At 37.8% G+C, this 19305-nt stretch overlaps 1 protein-coding gene across 5 annotated transcripts in view; it reads left to right on the plus strand.

Moving 5' to 3' along the window:
* The window catches only part of RMDN2 (regulator of microtubule dynamics 2), a 54596-nt gene extending 36528 nt beyond the window's left edge, over nucleotides 1-18068 (plus strand). For all 5 annotated transcript variants that reach the window (XM_086878089.1, XM_023923776.2, XM_086878088.1 and 2 more), the window contains 4 exons: nucleotides 5898-5996; nucleotides 7785-7838; nucleotides 7927-8007; nucleotides 17816-18068. In XM_086878089.1, the coding sequence (XP_086734215.1) occupies nucleotides 5898-5996; nucleotides 7785-7838; nucleotides 7927-8007; nucleotides 17816-17869 (288 nt within the window). In that variant the 3' untranslated portion in view covers nucleotides 17870-18068. The remainder of the gene's footprint in view (nucleotides 1-5897; nucleotides 5997-7784; nucleotides 7839-7926; nucleotides 8008-17815) is intronic.
* Nucleotides 18069-19305: the final 1237 nt, after the last annotated feature.

Here is a 19305-nt window from a genome sequence, read left to right on the forward strand (position 1 = left end):
CTTTCTCTCCTGATTTAATGTTAGGGGATCTTACTGCTATTGTCTAGCATGCTTTTTTTTGGATGGCAAACAGGAATTGCATAAGATACTGTAAATGGGGATGCTTCAAGTGTAACTCAGGGTTACAAATGAAAATCTGTTGAAAAGACTTTGTGGTAAGAAGTATAGAATCATTGAATCATCAGTGTTAGAAGAGACCTTCAAGATCATCATCAAGTCCAACTGTCAAACCTGTCACCCCTAAACAGGGGAGACAAATTCAGAAGATTTTTTGGAGACTGAAATATATAAGCAAAGACTGTATACTGTTCTAGTAAAAGCTGTTTAATTCGTGGAGTTTAATCTGGCCTGACTGCCATTTCCCACCTTCCTCAGTGTAGTGCAGTCCTTTGCAAGGAGCAGTGGTATAGCTCTGCCAAGTTTCTTACTCAGCAGTTATTCTTGCTGGGCCAGAAATGAAGCTAATGCCAGGTGTCATAGTACCTTCCAGCAGAAAGGATCAGCTGCGTTTTCACTGTGTCACAGCAGCTGGGGTTTGTCTGTGATGCAGAGCCAGTTGTGAGAGACAGTTGCGCACCACCTTGTCTAAAACTCAGTTTTTGTTTTTGCTGTTTCTTATTTCTCTTACCATTATAAAGGCAGTAGATCTGTATAAAAGAAGAGGATCACAGAATCCTATCAGCTCTGTTAGAAAATTACTTCTGGTATCACAATCAGGTAGGCAAGATTTTCCCCAGTCATTTCACAGATGTCATGGTGGGCAAAATTTTGCCTGTGGAACCTGCTGTGTATACAAGAAGTGAATGGATCTATGGTACATGGTATCTAAGAATTATTTCCTTAAAGTTTTGGGCACAATTATCTGATAATTCTTTGTAATTGTATGCTTTGGGTTTTTTTTGGGGGGGGAGGGGCGGAGAGAGGGTTAAGTGTTTTAATGTTTCAAATAGCTTATAAAACTAAGACGTCTACTTGCCATTACAGGACAGGCACAGAACAGCTAGAATGTGCTTGTGAAACTGGATCACAGTCCCTGGTAAATGCTAGTAGTGTGTTAAAAATGAGATCTCCAGGGGTTTTCTTTCTGCAGGTTGCATGCCATGTTTTGGATTTGTCTCTGGTCTATCCCAGTATCTGTTTCGGTCACATCAGGGAACAAATTGATCCAGTTCCTTTGCACGCTCTTTAAGTGGGCTTCCCTTACTGGAAAGTGAAAAGCCCAATTCAAGTTGGATAAATACCTAAATGACTGTGCAGATTGTCTCAGTTCCTCAGTTGGCAAGAAAGAGAATATTTTTGTTGGAAGCCAGTATTTCAAAATTGGTGTCCAGTTACTTAATCTCTTCCAGAAGTCAAAACACTGCAAAATGATTTAATACAGTTTTACATTAATACATTGTAATGAAAAAGAAAAAGAAACTCTCTGGGGATATTTAATTAGGTGTCATTAATATTTTACTGAAGCTGGATCAATGGTGTGATTTGCCTTTATGGAAGGCAGTTGTGTGATATGTCTTCAGTGAGCTCTTAGCAAAGAAGCATTGGAAGAGGATGTCCTTTAGGGCTGAAAGTCAACCCTGGATGGTTTTTCAATTCAGGCAGCTTAGTTTCCTTCGTACCAACATCCTGGAATGTGAAAAGAGGTGTCATGGGGCAAGGTTTGCCTTTTATAAAAAACAAACAGAAGACAACAATCCAGTCAGTGTTTATATATATATATATGATTTTTTTCTGATCCTAGGCTAAGGAAGAGAAAGGGATATTTTGAAATTCGTTTTCCCAGTATTTAGGGGAGAATCACATTTTTTGTCTTGGCCTTCAGAGATAGAAGAGGCCTGATGGAAGAGTACCAAGTAAGAACTTAATGTTCAGCCTCAGTTTAACTCTGGGAGTGTCTTCCTTCCATCTCTGGATAGAATAGAAATTTTGGTAGAATAAATGGATGACAGCTCCTTGACAGATAGGAGAGGTTGGTTGAGACAAGCATCTCTATTGGCTTTGGGATACTCTGGATACTCTGGAGTGGCCTCCTCTCCTTGGCAAAGGCCAGGCTGTCAGGATGACCTACTAGCCTTCAGCTCTAAGGGAGATCAGGAGTTGGCTGATGGTTCCTCAGGCCTTTGTTTGTTGCTCTTGAGTGGGTGGGACTAGCTCTCCTTATGTATGGCCGCTGGGGAGTGATGTTCCTGAATGACCCAGTACATTAAAACCTGATATTCTCTGGAAACACAGTGTTCCTTGCACTGCTTCTCTGAATTTTCAGGCTTCTGGCAGGGCTGACATCAGGGTTCAGGAGATCTAAGAAACCAAATCTTACTTAACATTTGGAAATCATCTATAGGGCAATACCAATCTTCATTCCTTAATTTTGTTGTTGTTCTTATTGTTGTAGCTATTACTTGCAACAGTGGCTGTTTGCCTTATTCCCTGATACACTCTACCACTCTTGAACACTCACTAAGTGAAATCATGGCTCTGCTGTAGCTGGTGACAGTTACCCTCTCTTTATATTTGATTTTGTGTGGACCTCCAGATAGACTTTGCATATTGGAGTAAGCTTGACTGTAGCAGTCAATTCTGCACTACACTAGCGCGTGTTATGCCTCGAGTTCTGTTCCCTGTGCTTGCCCACAGTCAGAGAATGATTAGTAACTTGGTATAGTAGGAACGATGTTTCCATTTCATTGAACGTGGTGTAAGAGTTACTCAAAGAAAGTTATTTCAGATTAATTATTCCCTGTGTTTAGGGGAAGGGTTAATTTCCTGTTCATCACTATTGCTCTGGGAAACAATTTTGTGTATTGCATATAACAGGACTTTTCCATTTGTCCCACTTCAGTCGTAGAGGAGTGCACACAGACTCAGGTGGGGCAGTTAAGCTGTTGGGATGGGATTCACCCCAGCTGCCTTTAGCTATCCCCAGGATCTGTGCACCTTTTGTAGTTGAAGGTAGGAAAGAAAGATAGAAGTGTTCATCCCAGGCTAATGTAGGTGAAGAGGAATTGCCTAATGGAAGTGCCTCTCTGTATTGACCATGCAAGGAACCTGGACAGCTTGTGTGAACTAGGCACTTCTTATACGGAGGGCTAGAGTTGCTGAAACAAATTCATCAAGCCAGCAGCATGTAAGTCTGACAGCTGAAAACATCACGGAACTCTCAGATTGTCTCTGGAATAGTCAAAAAGTATAATGCTGGATGGAGTGAACATTGACAAAACCTCACTACTGCCATAGAATTATAGAATCATTAAGGTTGGAAAAGACTTCTTAAGATCAAGTCCAACTGTTAACCCAGCACCATCCTGTTCACCAGTAACCCACGTCCCCAGGTGCCACATGTCTTTGAACACTTCCAGTGAGGTGATTACATCACTTCCTTGGGAAGTCTATTCCAATGTTCAACCACCCTTTCAGTAAAGAAAATTTTCCTAAGATCCAATCCAAACCTCCCCTTGGTGCCATTTCTTCCAGTACCATCACTTGTTACCTGGAAGAGGAGAAATTAAACAACCTCCTACAACCTCCTTTCAGTGGTTGTTTTTGTGTGAAATGTGCTTACATGGATTTCACTTTTAAATATTGTTTTAGCTTGATGGGATTTGTGAAATAAAAATGGCCAACTGCATATATGTTTGGGCTTTTTAAAAGTTTGAGTAGTGCAAAGCAGCACCCAAGCCAGACAAAATAAAGACTAAAACCTCAGTAAATCAGTTCTGATTAAATCTCATAAGAAAATAAAGTAACTGCCAGGAAGAACTTGTGTTTTCAATAGTTAATTATACTCCACATGGAAAAACTGCAATTTTGTTTCCTCACTGTTGCATAACAGCGGACATGAGTGTGGTAATTGTATCTGTGCAGTGTGTATCTCCAGGGTGTTGTGTGCTCTTGCAGAGAACGGTGTAACGCATTCCCTTAATTTTTACCCCCTCTCTTCCTCCCTCTTGATTTGAGGGTCCTAGGAGTATAGAAATGCCCTTCCTCTTCCAAAAGAAGTGAGAACAAGGCAACAGTAGATAGACATGAAGAAAACAGCACTTTTGCAAAAGTTCTTTTAATAACTCTTGCAGAATATGTCTCAGAAACTGTACAACAGTGAGAGAAATGAAATGGGGAAGGAATTACGTACATACCTACAATTAGAAGTTTTAAGCAGCATGCTGCAGTTTGTAACGCAGTGGGAAAGCATGGCAGGGCCAACATCTTGTTGCTTCAATGAGTAAGAACTCCATGATTGCTGGAGAGGCTTTGTAAAAAGCATTTTATGTTCTTGGAAGAAGCTTCAAGAGTGAGATAGGTGAAAGAGGATGAAAACAAAAGCTTTATTTTTATGATATTGTTTCTCTCTGGGTTATAATTTTTTGTGCTTTTGTGTGCAACACTTACTGACAACATGTAACAAAGAAGGCATCGGGACCTTGCTAAGCAGCTAGCTGGACTAGACCAGGATGCCTTCTGTCTTCAAGCAATGCTACTTATATGTAGCTAGAGACATTGGGGCCAGGTGAGAAAACACAATCCTATGCATTTTTCTGTTGCATGCTGACCTGTATTTCTAGTCTTCACAATGGTATTTTTAGGACCGTTTGCAACAAGAAGTAGATAGAACTTGGTGTCTGTTCAAAGCAGAAGCATTCTGGTTGGTACTTGTGGATAGTTGTAAGAAAGTGGAATCTTGTATTTTACAATTATTAACTGACATCTACTGGATAATTGCTGGCTATAGGTGGAGCTGGTAGGGGGAGCAGCAACAGCCCATCAGATATTGAGAAGCCAGGGAATGAGGCAGAAATAATCTAAACCCAAGCAAAACCATTTTAAATTGTATAGCAATAGGAGAGACTTGACTTCAAGGCTGAACTATTTGAATTGCAGCTCCTTTCGAAAAAGAGATGTCCTTATGTGATTCATATTTCATCTCCAAGTCTCTGGTGAGAGGCTCACTTTCTTTGCCTTTTTGTGTCTCTTCTCTGTGTTACCTCTGCAAAGATCAGGCCAGAAAATACAGAACCTTGTTTTTCACCATTTTTTGACTCATCTGCTCTGTGCCATCAGTGCTGTGGTTCAAATACTGATGTGAAGTAAACAAGTCCTGACTTTTCTTTACGGACGTGATAGAAATGTCCAAGGGAAAGTAGCTTCACACCTAAACTTTAAACAGGTTCTTCTTTCACGTTGCATTTCTTAGCAACTCCATCCTTTGCTTGAAGCGAGAAGGTTGGGTGATGGAGCCCACATACCTGATGGCAGTAACCAAAGCAGTTTCTGTTAGGCGTCAGTGTATGTAAGGGAGGAAATCTTGTGCAATGAGTGGCAATATGACAGTTCCCTAAAGTCCTTTTATAGCAGCTCATCTTCCTGAAATGAGAAGAGGTCATTGGCAAGTGTTATTTGTCAGACTGGAAGAGCTAAAAATGAAGCCTCTGACAACAGTGGTTGTCACCAGCTTCTGTGTAATAAATGAGCTTGTTATACATGCTCCAAACACACATACACATTTTTACTGAAGCAACAGCTTTTCATAATGTAGGAAAGTAGTCAAGTGCACAGATTACCATGCAAAGCTGTTTATCTCATGAAAACCTTTAGCAAGTTTCAAGCACTATTTCTAGCCTTACGGTCTTAAAAAAGGCAAGATGCTAGGAAATCTAAAATGCACTTCAGGCTTTTAACATGGGAGTAATCTTTTACTGAGGATGTTGGTGTTTGGTCATATGACTCTAAAATCCAAAAGACTGCTTTGAGCTAGCCAAATTGACAGTATAAAGCATTCCTTTACAGATTCTTTTCCGAAATACACTGTATAAATTGTACAATACAAAAGACAGTATTTACTGCAAAACTGAGAAGCAATTCTAAATAAATCTGACTTTTTAATTTATTTTTTTTAATTCTAGGTAGCTCAGCTGTCTTGGATTGAAAAGAAAGTAGCTGCTGCTCTCTTTGGGACTCCACCAACTTCAACAGTAGAAGAAGCATTGCAGAATTTCCTTAAGGTAAGTTCTAGCCAAGGGTTTTCCTGTGTTGCTGTCTACCAGCTGTTATATGTGAATATTGTCAAGATGTCTGTTCAATAGACTATGTTCAGTAGCTATAAATTCAGGGCTCTTCTAAACACTACTGAACTTTCTATAATTTTTTATTTGTTTTTTCTTTTCAGTTTTAAAGTTAGTTTGGACATGAGTGGTTAGCACCTTACTTTTCTTTATTTAGTTTCAGGAAATTTTCCAATTAATTTCCATGGTTAATAGTTATTGAATTGAATGTGATATGGATATAGATTAGTTACATATGCTTTTGGAACAAATCATCCATAGTGATAATGATAGTTGCTGATTTTCCTGTTTCTTTCAAGAGGGTTGACACAGGCAAGGAAAACTTTGACATTGTGATGCTTCTCTTTTTTCTGATCTGAAACTTTCTTCCATTGAATTTTGGTAGAAGCCTTTCTTATTTGTGGAGATGAAATGTCTCTTGTAGTGAAGTAGAGAAGGAAACTCTGTCACATAGGTTGCCTCATATTCCTGGGCTTTCTACTTGAACACAGTTACAAGAAAATACCACATGAATAAAATTAATCTATCTTTTAGCACTTTCCGTATGAATTGTTTCTGCTTCTGGAGCTCAAAAACCTCCAAGTTTTTCACATGACTGGATTCAAAGCATAAACTTCAATCATTACAATTACTTTCAGAAAGGTTTTCAAAGAAATTGGACAGGCATATTTTCCTCACTATCAAAAATACTTCTTTTCTGTGTTCTTAGTCTATTTAAAGATTGAATTATCTCCTGAATTTTAGACAGTACAATACATTACCATCTTCCCAGTTTAAGAGATTTTATCTTGAAGGTCAAATTCCAAAAGTGGTAGAAATAATTTGAAACATTCGCTTTAGCTTCAGGGCATTTTGTGGTTGGCTGCAGTGTGGCTGTGGTTTTAAGTCATTTTCAGCAACAAAAATCAAATTACTGTCTAAAAGACAACTGTTTGGGTTTCTTTTTCAGTTGTTTGATTCTACACAATTGTGGTGAAAGCAACATTGTTTTGGTCCAAGGATTACAGCTACTATAAATTTCACTGATGTAATTTTTCTCTCCCAAAAGCTGTTTATTGATTAAAAGATGCTTCTTCATTAGTAAATAATTAGTAAGGGTTTTACTCATCTTGCAAACTTCTATATCCTTGGTTTGTTTTTTAAAAAAAAGACATTATTGGACTTTTTTAATTACCTGAATTTTTTAGAAGATGAATATTTGAAAAGAAAGGTGAACTGAGAGCCAGACAATAAGAGTCTGTGGAAGAGAAATAATGACAAAATTTAAAATTTTAAATAAGTAAGTTTTAAATTTTAAAATATACTTATTACACAAAGTGTGAATGGTCAGTTGCTTTCTTATTTCTTTGATGAGGAAATAAATATTAATAATCTAGAGACAGTGGTATCTTTAAACCTACCCTTTGAATGAATCCAATAGATCTTGTACAGAATGACCCTAGTTCTTTACAGAGCGCTTAGGGAGAGAGGAGAGCAAGTAGTACAGAACATTTTTATGTGTTCACTATCAGCATCTCATGTGCCTGGTTTAGGGTTTGAGTTTTGTATTTTCTTGTTTTCTTGATTTTTTTTTAAGTGCTACTAGACAGATTGCATTACACAGAGTAGGGATGATTCTATCTGATGTTTGAGGAAATGTAGTGCATTGCTAAAAATGTTATGCAGACCACATAAATCTCATCACACAAGTTTTATGTCTATTTTCTTTCCTGTTTTTTGATTATTTAGGCAGAAGAAATGCATCCAGGATATTCCAAATGCAATTATGTGTATTTGGCAAAGGTAACCAAGTTCTTTTAAAAATAATGATTTGTAGACTCTGGTGTTCTTACAGTGGTCTGATTGGAAACAAAATGTTTTTTCTTTTCAGTGCTATAAAGATCTTGGCCAGAAAAACAATGCACTGAAGTACTGTGATTCTGCACTGTCAATTCTCTCAGTTACTAATGAGGTGGGTATTGAGAGTGATAACTTGCTCCCTTGTGACTGCTCTCTTGTCTTTGGCATCCATTACTGCACTGCCGGTAACAACATAATGTTTCAGTTTTTCCTCCGAACACAGAACATTCCTTTTCCCTTCACTCTAGGCTGGCTCATTACAGTTGTCTGTATCAACAGCTTTAAAAAAAAATCTTTGTTTGGGGAACTGTCATAGACTTGTCTGTATCAGAAATTGAATTGTACTCTTTGTAATTCAACCCACTTCATTAGATCATCTTAAGCATAAGCAGTTGGGTGTGTCACTCTAGCTGTGCTGAAATTTTGCCCCAGACCTATGTCTTTCTCAGTTGAAAGCACTGTGAATTTTTGTCCTAAAATCTCTTTCTCTGCTCCTGAAAGCCTCTGGTTTGTGATTCTTGTCAAGGGCAGTATGCTAACTCCAGCAGAGGCAGACGGGTTATTCAAGACTGGCTTTGTCTTCAACCACAGGGCAGTTAAGGAGGCACAGTTCTTCAAGTCACATCTGTTGGCATATTGTTTGTTCTAAGAGATTATTAGATTCTTCTTGAGGCCCATTAGAGTGTTTTATGCCCATTAAAGTATTTTTGGTATGTGGACACAAAATTTCTACAAATATTTGAGATATTTTAAGTTGTTTAATTTCTCAAATATAAACCATGTCATGGCAAGAAGCTTCACTCTGTCTGATCTCATGTAGAAGCAAGTTCCATGACTGACCTATGACTGGAAACATCTTACCATCCTAGAGCATGACAAGTTCAAACCTGAGCTTTTTCAGCCTAAGGGACCCCCTCTGAGCACAGCAGATGTGGTATGGAGAAAGAGAGGGTGATTCCTGAGAGGAATTGGCCCCATCCCATTTAATTCTTTGAAGTCAAGGGAAAAGACCATTAAATAACTCTGTAACTTGATTGACAATAAATGCTGTGTGTGGAGCACTAACATGTTTATGTCAAGTGTTCCTGCTGGGAAGAAAGACCCCTGCATGCCTCACCAGCCGCTGCTCCTGGGTGGCCTAATTTTTGGCCCCAGTTATAGTATGTACCAGTCATAAGTTAAGTAATCATTGCTTAAGTTCAGTGTTTCTTTAAATATGTATTGATACTGATTTGACATTAACAACTATTTCATTCTCCTTACTCTTTGCTTACTGTTAAAATACACCTTCAGCTTGCCTATTACGGAACATAGGAAAGGCTGCTATAAATTATCTGTTTAATATCCTATCACATTCCTGAAGTATCAGCAGACCTGAGAAGGAGAAGTAACCCTGAAGTGAGAGCAAGAATTCAAGAGGAGTTGGAGGGATAGGTGTATGTATTCTGGCAAGCAGGGTGGTGATGAGAATAAAAATTACACTGATTTGTAAACAGAAGAGTGAGCGTCAAATGGGCCCCAAAAATCGTTTGTCCCTCTGAAAAGGACAAGATGATTTAACCTCTCCTGTTTTGACTAATTCTATAAATATCACAGATTTGTCTTCTTTGTCTTGTTTACTTGTGCTGTGTTTTGAGTTAAATTTAGAAAAAAATAGTCCAGAAGAGTATGGCATTAGGGCAGTAGTATGTAATTCAATTAAGAAAAACCAACCAAGCACTCAGTTTCAACACAGGGTAAAAAAACCCTTTCAGTGCATGCTGAAAGAAATTACTGTGAAATGGAGATCTGGAACATGAACTCTGCTATTGCTGACTGTTACCTCAAATCCCATCTGAATTTGAATATTACATGTTGTTTTGGTTATTGTGTTACAGAAAGACTGTTACTGATTTTTGGGAAAACTTGTTGGAAGTGATCTGGTTCAGGGCTTGGAGCTGTATGTAGGAATAACATTTAGTGAGGTTAGTTTAAGAGGGGGAAGAGACTGTAATAAGACTGAAGAGGCATTGGGGAGAGAGTAATAAACAGATGCTAATAAAGTGCCTGAATTGACTGCAGCTCTGTAGAAGATGGGGTTCATGGTCTGAAAATAAAGCACAGGTCAGCAGCAGTCTGAGGATTTGTTTCTGTTTGCCACAGCTCAGGATCTCAAGGTTGTCAGCAGTGTGGTATTTTGTCACAGTCATGTGAAACCCATCATTCCCAAGTGTAGTCATAGTTTCTCATATGAGTTTTCTCTTTCTTGAAGCAGGGGAATTCCTTTATTGTTTTTAAATGTTGGCTTCTACTGAGAAACATGTATTTGTATAAAGGCATCAAATCAGGAGCAGACTGAGAGACAAAGTTGCTGGAAAGGTGCCACATTGAGGAAATGTATAGTATTTCATGATACAAATCATCCCACAGAAAAATAATCATAGACAGTGGTTTACTTTTTATTGCTTCTGAACATCCACAATTTCCAGTGATTTCTGGGAACCAGAGGTGCTTGGCATCAGTAAAGTGGCCCATAGTTCATTTTAATCCTCAGGTGAAATTCTCAGCTGCTGTAACTCAGGACACTTCTTTGACACTTTTTCTAGGATTCATTTCATGTAACATTTTGAGTTAAGTGATATTATTTTTGTCTTGAATGTTGTGTCACATCCAAATATCCCTTCTGTGCATCTGTTGTGCCATTTACAGAACTTGTTTTAATTCAAGGGGTAAAGGGATTTCCAAACATAGCTAATTCTTGTTAAAGAAAAAAAAATCAGATGGCCTGTTTCAGACTTATTCTGAATCTTAAAAAAGATACACAGCAATTACAAAAAAAGAAACAAGTTCTGATTAAGTTCATCCTGTAAATTAAGAGTTACAGGAGGATTTTTAAAAATAGGACAGTTTTTAAAAATAGTTTGGCGCATTTTTAACTTATCAGTATATGCATTTTTTTATTTTAAAAGGAAATATATGAGATTTAGTTCAAATTACATCTGGAAAAACAAAGCTGATATTTCAGTGCAACATTAAAGACCTTTCTCTGTCCTCTCTAAACAAAAAGCCTCCAATGAATCATACAATCCTTCCTTGGCCATAAATAATGTAAAGTGGTACTTCACTGCTGGAGGTACATGGGACATTAAATTGTCCAGTTTTTCTCTGGTTGCTACCCAGGTGGATAACCTCAGGGTCCTGGGAAACATTTGCCCCTTCAGTAAAATAGATCCCAATGTTCAGGGCTGCTGTGAGTTATTGTTAAGTGCTTAACAGCTGCTCTGTTCATCGAGTGGATGTTGCATTACCCTTACTGAGACTCATTACTTTGTAGTGTGCTCAAAGCCTTGCTGAGTATGACTATATGAAGGACTGTTAAAACCAGATGTGGTGCACTATTGTGGTGGAACAAAATTACTTTTTTTAATTTGAAGACAAAAATGTAATTTAATTTTGAAATCATGAGTGCCTGTCTTGCATACAGAAAGACATAACAGGTCTGTGTGTGTGTGTGTACGTATGTGTATGGTTAAACACATGGTTCTTTGCTTGTAAGGGGAATAAAGCCCTAATTTCTTGTTTATAATAAAGATGGTTGGAAGTTTTCAAGGCTGGAACTTGTAGAATTTCAAGTCTCAATGTAGGATTATAAAGTATAATAGTCACTGAATTATTTTTTCTTGTGTCTGGAGATGAGCATGAGCATGACAACGAACTCTGTGCTTGTGTTGCACCACAAAGGAGTTAACAGCCTTGCAATGAAAGATTAAAATTTCAAGGTTCTAGTCTCTATTATATTCTCTATTACATTTTTAAAAAGTTAATCTGAAAAGCAGTAGTTGCAATACAAAAAGTGTAGTCTTGGAAGAGATGAAGGCAGGAGAGTAGGAAAAATGCAAAGAAAATCTTTTTGCACTGAGTTACTGGAAGTCTTATTTAAAATGTAGATAAAAACTTCCCTAAAGGTAAGAAAGTGTTTTACAAAATTATTGGTGATTTTGGGCACTCCATCCTTCCCAGTAATTAGAAATGATGGCAATTCAGAGTTGAAATTAAGAAGTGAGGGAGATTTAGATATTACAGAAATTCATGATTGTGGCATTCACTTCTTACAGGTGTAGAATGGCAGGGAGCAAAGACTTGTTAAAGACTGCCTTCAGCCTCAGTGACATCTGAAACTCATGTGGAAGAGGTGATAAAAGTAATAATAGGCAGCAACAATGGCAGAATGCTTACACAAGAATGCAGCTGTTGAGGAGAAATCATGCTCACAATTTTCCTACACTTTTTTTTACAACACCATAATTGATCTCCTTGGCTATTCATTTCATTTTTAATATTGTCTATAAGGAGAAAATTGGGATGGAAGAGAGTTCAGAGTATAAAGTTCAGCATCCATCAGCTGTTCTGTTCCAACAGACCATTTCTGCATTTGGATTTTTCAAGATTTTCTGGGAATTAACCACTCCAGCCACCATGGATTGGTCATATGAGCAGACCTTGTGGTATTTCCAACAGGTCTTATTTGAAGCCACTATTGTAATCTGTCCTTCTAAGTAGGATTTTGAGGAGAAAAAAGTAATTTACACTTGTTTTTATGGTGAAGTTTACAAATTATGACTTGGTTTTGAAAAAAAACTATCAATTGAAACTGAGGAATTTGGGCTAACCATATAAAAGTGTTCTTGTTTTCTCATCAACCAGAATATTTTCTTTTCACATCTTCAGCTCAAATATGTCAATCTTTTCAGAGAATATTTGTTGCTTTAGATTTTTTGCACATTTGTCCTCCAAATGGCCAGCAAAAGTAAATGGTGTTTCAATTGAAAAATAATGTAAGTGTTCAGATTTGTGTTAATTTTGAATTCTGGGCTATTGTTTTCCTGCTAGTGGAGTTGAACAAGAATTTCCTAATAGCTACCACCAACTCAAAGCTTAAAAAATCTATTGCTTATTTAGTGGTTTTGTATACAATGAATGTGACTGCTTCAAGCTCAGGGAATACACTTTTTAAAAACTCATTATAAAAGAGATCAAATTTTAAACTAAAATTCAAGGAGAAAATGAGACATTTGTTAAAGAGTTGATAAAATAATTTGAGACTGTCCATATTTTACATTATTTTGCACTTCAAAGAATAGTCTATTTTTCTCTGTCTTAGTGATCAGATCAATTTTCTATCTGCATGTTTTTGAAGTTCTTGAAAAAAGGTTTGTTTGCATTGTGTGCTTATTTCTTCTCTCCCTCTGAAAATGATTCTGAAAAGTGATGAAGGTATTTTTTTGTGGTGTCACAGTTTCATACATAAGGATGAAGTTTACCCTGAGAAATGCCAAGCTTATTATATTTAGTATTAAACTGACTATCACACAGTATTTGTTTCAACATCCTATTGAAGCTAACACAGTTTTAGCGTAGTTCTTAGTCCAGCAAGACTGGTCAACAGCCAGTTCCCCAAAGTATTGAGTGTGTCTCCTCCACTGGCATTCTGATGATGCAGGGGCAGAGTGGAAGAAGTATTCACAGAGGTGGTGGTACACTCCAGGATTACAAAACAGATTGGCAAAATCCCATTTTGAATTTTTGTAGTGTAGCTGGGCCAAGTCAAACTCCTGGGATTTTAAATATGTTGTCTTGGAGGCAATATACAGGGTGAAGGAAAGCCTTGACAGGCACCTTTCTGAGGGGGCTGTAACGGTGTGATTGTGTTCAGGCTCTTTCAGCAGAAAGAAAAGCTGTAGGTCCCATCATGGGAGAGGCAGCAGCCAAACAGAAAGAGGAGAATAGAATGTCTTCAACACCAAAAGCTCCACACTGTATACAATAGTAAAAGAAAACCAGATCATAGGGGAAGTTTAGTCTTTCAAGTCAGAAAAGAACTAGCTGATTAAAATTTTACATGACTACTATACTGAATTGTATTCTGATGTTTTGTAATTTTTCAACAGTAGTCCTTGAATGAGCTGAACTCTTTATGGGTGCAAAAGGGTATTTTCCCCTCCACTTGAAGTAATATCCAAAAATCTGTATTTATTGGCAGCTGCATATTTTAAAGCTGTGCTTGTCTTGATCCTAAAAGCCTTGAGAAGTTATGGTTAGTCCCCAGAGAAGATAGTGATAAAATGAAAGAACACAGAATGCCCCAGCTTGTGACACACATCAGTCACATAGAAGGTGGCACATGGATGATTGCATTGGTGTATTGCAATATCGAAGGAGAAAACGAATGGTATTATACAATCCTTAGTGCATACTACAGTCACACCATCTGTGAGAATCTGTCAGGAAACTGAGAAGGGATAGGATAGCATTTATCTTCGTATGATTTATACTGTCCACAAGAGCTATTGCTCTCTAACAACCCTTGTGCATGTTTGGGAGTCTCTTCTGCTACAGTCCAGGATTTCTCCTGGAGCTGTGAGGGAATGATACAGCTGTACCCAAAAGCAGGAGTGTCTCTCAGCACCTCATTGCTGTTACTGCATATCAGAGTACAGCTTTGGACCACCCTTGCAGCCCAGCTCATTTAATATACCATACTGCCCTGCTGACTTCAGTGAAACCCTACAGGATGCATGTCAGCTTGAGATTTGGCAGTGGTTGCACACAATTATGTTTTCGTTGGCTGGTGTAACCATTTTGGTTGTGGTCATGGGGGTGTATCATTCTCTGTTGACAGTTGGGACTTTGTCAACAAGTGCACACATGTGCAGGGCCTGGGTTGAGTGTGTTAGCACATAAGGAAATAATTAGCAGAGATGGAAGGTAAAATCATTATCTTTCTGTCTTGGCTTTAATTACCGTTTAATTTTTATGTGCACATTTATATGTGTAACTCTCCACGTATATGTATCAGTAAATTCTTTTCAGCAAAAATGAACTGTCAAAATGTGGACTACTTCCAGTTAAGCCAACATTCCCTTTTTCCCACCAGCTCTCTCTTCCTTCTTGCTCTTGTTTTCAACTCCCTCTCTCCCCTTGTTCAGTCCCTGGCCTCCCAGGTCTTTTTTTCCTGTGCATATCCCCTGTGAATGTTGAAATATAAAAGTAAAGCAACAAAATAGGAATAAGGCGAAATATAGTCCCTGACCCTGTAATCTGAATACCTTTTGTGTAGCAGTTTGCAGAACATTTTGAACTCATATTCAACTCTGAAAATTATATAAGGGGTGTTTAATAAATGTAAGCCTTGACAGTAGAAAGACAAGGTTGAAAATGGCTCAGTCAGTGCTGAACTAAGCCTCAGGGTGAACAAATGGGACTGACGCAAGTATATTGCATTCCTCCTACAGCTTGCACCTCTTCTTCTGCTTGCTGCACTTTAAAGAGAGAGTCTGCTCTCTGGAGAAAAAAAAATAAAATATAAAATAAAAAAAAACCAAACAAACAAACAACCCCCCCCAAACAAAAACAACAAAAAAACCCCAAACCTGACCTTATTGTTCATTTTCAGAAAGCCACAGGCCCAGAAATCAACAAGGAAGAGAGCTGGCCCATGATAGGATTTATGGCTTTTTCTTTCCATTAGCAGACAAGCTTTGGGCAATAATGAAGTTTTCACATTTCGAACCAGAAACTAGTACACTGAACAGAGTTGTGGCTTCTCTCTCCTTTTAGCATGACACACCTCTTGGTCTGGAAGGACTCTCTCCAAAGGTGACATAATAGTTCCCTTCACTGACCATACTCAGCTTTGTTTTTAATGCCATTACTGATATTTTTCAATGTTTTTGCCATACAAGTTCTTATGGACTGGTAGCTGCTGACTTAATTAATACAACCCATTAAGTGGTTTGCAGCAATAACTCCTGCTTTAACTGATGTAGTCTTGTTTAGAACTGGCAAACCAGAGGAAGAATACTTTGCACGTTTGCAGTTTCTTCTCCAGACAGCTCTTACAACAATCATGGGTTTGTTCCGTTCTTTTTCCTAAGCCCAGAGGAAGATTCAGGGAAGATTGCCCAATGTTTCTGGACCTTTGCAACTTGTAAAGCTCATTGCCCAATATAATCCTTTACTTCTGAAGACAGAGACAATTATCCAAAGTTTTTGGAGATAAATTTTTAAAATGCTGTATCCTGCAAAATGAGTAGAGTATCCCATCAACTCATGAAATGCTGAACACTATTCAGATATGAGAAAACTTGCACCTTTATAATTTTCAGTTTAGAAAACTGTCATAAGAGTACAACCAGATACAATGAAACTTTTCCATTTCTTATTAGCATGGGACAATATCTGTCTTTTTACTTATTTTATTCAATGGAGTCTAGAATCATTTTCATAAATTGACCAGTGTCAGTACAGAAAAGAGTGTATTTTCCCTGAATTAAGGGAAAACTTAGAATTTTTCAGTTTTTGTTGAAAGCAGTGATGTGGTGCTCCAGACAGCCTGTAGTGACGTGGAATTTAAGGGGTGCTCAAGGCCATATGACATTTCCTTCTGTTAGAGTATTTTGGCAAGATCTTACTGGCTTTGCAGTGTGTGCCTTTTAAGGCCTCTGATAAATGATTAGGCAGATAGTTTAGCCTATTGTTGCCAGTAGGAGTAAGGCAGTAACTCCAAGAGAAGCATCCAGCTAATGTATTAATGCCTTAATCCAGACCAATAATATGATGTAGTTTGACATGTCTGGCATATGGTTTCTATCATCTCAATATTCTTCTCTGTTCCTCCATGACATTATAGACAACTAACCAAAATAAAGAGAAGCAGGAATTTCTTCACCCATAAAATATATTCTAAAATGTTCTGGTTTTTGTTCCAGCTCTTTGGTTGATTGGGTGATCCTGAAGTTTAGTGATTACTTTACTGACTGTCTAAAGTATTTTCTTTCAGAATATCCTGTGGCATTACCATTACTGGTCCCTGTCATTAGCAATACTTACACAAAATCTGTGCTGTGCAGGCACTTTTCACTTGCACTGTTAAATATGAATGGGTGCATGTGTTGGGTGTTTGGACTCTTGCGAGCCTGCAGGCATGAAGTGCTGACATGTTAGAAATGTAGTTTTAAGCTAAGATGCATTTTGCAAGCTAGAAGTTTTGCAGCAGCAGCTAAAGGAAGGAGATTATATCCAGGGGACATTTAAAAATAAGTAGAATAATGGAGTTTTTGTACCGTGGTTATGTGCTTATATGTATATGCCCTTTTCCAAGCAGATTATACATGGAATAGCCAAAATATGTATCACTGACTACCTGTGAGACAGTCTCAGGCCTGGCTTAGGTTTAAAGCCCTGTGCAAACTGTGCACTTAAAACATTGGCCTAAAAAGAGCCTTTTCCTGCTGTCCTAGGAGTACAAAGTAGTGGTGGCTCTGAGCACAACAGGTCACTTGCCTCTTGCTCCCACATTGGCCCCACTCTGCTGTAAGCCCAGTAGCACAGGCTGAGCTCCATCTGGAAGATAATGAGGGTGCAGTCAGCCCATGGTGGTTATTCTAGGTAAGTATGGCTGTATGCACTGAAACCACAATCTAACCCATGTCATTAATTACATTTCCCAATGCCTTCTTCTTAGTTGCATAATAAATCATTAGCAAACATTATAGAACATCCTTAGAGAAACTGCATGTGGTCAGGATGCAGGATTATGGCAGGTATAAGGCAAGGCACTACATTATGCAAAGTATACCAATAAAAGGTGTATCCCCAGCTGAAGGGCTTACCGGTCTGCTGAAAAGGCTATTTGTGGGCTAACATTTTAAGTGCTTTAACAGAGCTGTAAAGGGAGGGCTGCCATCTGGCTCTTGTTTTCACTTCAAACTTTATTTTTGTATTCACTGATAAATTAACTTACTACGCAGTCTTTACATTTTGTGACTGTTGCTGTTGTATGTTATGTCTATTGTTAGTAAAGAAATGTGGATAGGCACGTATTAGGCAAATGAAGGGATTTATCTTCTCTCAGTTGATGCATGGTTGTCTGTTTCTTTCAGGATAAAGAGGCCCAGAAAGACTTAGAGGCTTTACTTCTTACACTGAAGCTCTGATACTACGTACTTTTAACTCTTCATGCTGTAATAAAATTGCAAAACTAAAATGAGAATCTACAGTGACTGGAAACTGCGGGTGAATTTCAGCTAAATCAGTGGAAAAACAGTCATTGATTTTGGTTGGATTGGATCATGGCCTTTAAGTGTATGGTGATTATGATATTAAAATAATACATTCGTTTTTGATTATTTACAATCTTGTACTGAAGTTTAATTTTAGATTTCTGACACTGTGAGTCTGATTCTCATGAACATGAAGTCCATTGCTGGCAATGGACCTACTGGGGGTTAGAATGCAAAAGGAATAAATCTCACTCTTCAAAAGATTATTCAACTAGTACATGATGCCAGCATAGAACTGTGTGTAGCATAAACAAACAAAAAATGTTTCTACAGTAAATTATATTTATATCAACTAATTTACACAGATGTGTACAGAAGAAAATCATGAATATTTATGTTTACACATTTCTCTACTTTTAAAAAAGTTACAGTCTTGTTGAAGTTAAACAAAGCTGTTGCCACAACAAAGCTCTTTTTACTTAAAACATATTGTTGGTTTTACAAAGAAATGTGAAAATTTTATAAATTAAATATTATAATTTATTTGTAGTATCAAGTACAATATTAAAGATCAGACCAATTAAATGAAGTGGTTAGATTAATATGTTGCAGATGTGATGTTTAATGGATTTGTATCAGGACCTCCACCAAGTTTGTGAAGTCTGACTATCTTTGAAGGGTTGCCTAATGTGGTTTCATCAGAGTGTCTCTGGAGAACCTTCTCCAGCATGTGTCCATCACTAACCTTTTATATCATCTGTGTAACATAACCTGTACATAAAAATAGACTACCAAAGACCTACTACTTCTGTCTGTTTTGGACAGCAGTGTCCAAATATTTTCAATAAAATGTAGCAGATAGGGAAAGAATTTCCATTCACCACTGGAGTGATCCAGAATATACCAGTCTGTAGAAGAATAGAGGCCAGTTGTGATTGGCTTTTAATTCAGGATCTTAATCTAGATGCAGGGAGTGTACCTGGAAGAAGTAAGCATTTCTGTTAAAGAACATAGAATTGAGTAAAGACAACTAAATGATCCCTTGATCTATTTGATGTGTAAAATAATGTGGACCAACTTATGGTAAAGACAGGGAGATCCTCACAAATTGAAGTATGCATAATGCTCATCCTGTGGAAGAACAGTTTCTATATGTCTCAATTCAAGAGTTCTTTTTTTTTTTCTTAATACATAGTTTCAGAGAAAAGGGAAAATACTGTGAAAGATTAGTCCTAACCATTTGTTCTGTGGCAGAGTGTTGTGATTCACACAGAGTAACTGACTTGTTGTGAATGGGGAAGTGGGAAAGGTGACACATTGTGATTTTGGTAAGGGGCTGTTGGTAAAGTCTGGTTTTGATCTTTTCATAG

The sequence above is a fragment of the Cyanistes caeruleus genome, chromosome 2, assembly GCF_971803275.1.
Source record: "Cyanistes caeruleus chromosome 2, bCyaCae1.hap1.1, whole genome shotgun sequence".
Lineage (NCBI taxonomy): Eukaryota > Metazoa > Chordata > Aves > Passeriformes > Paridae > Cyanistes > Cyanistes caeruleus.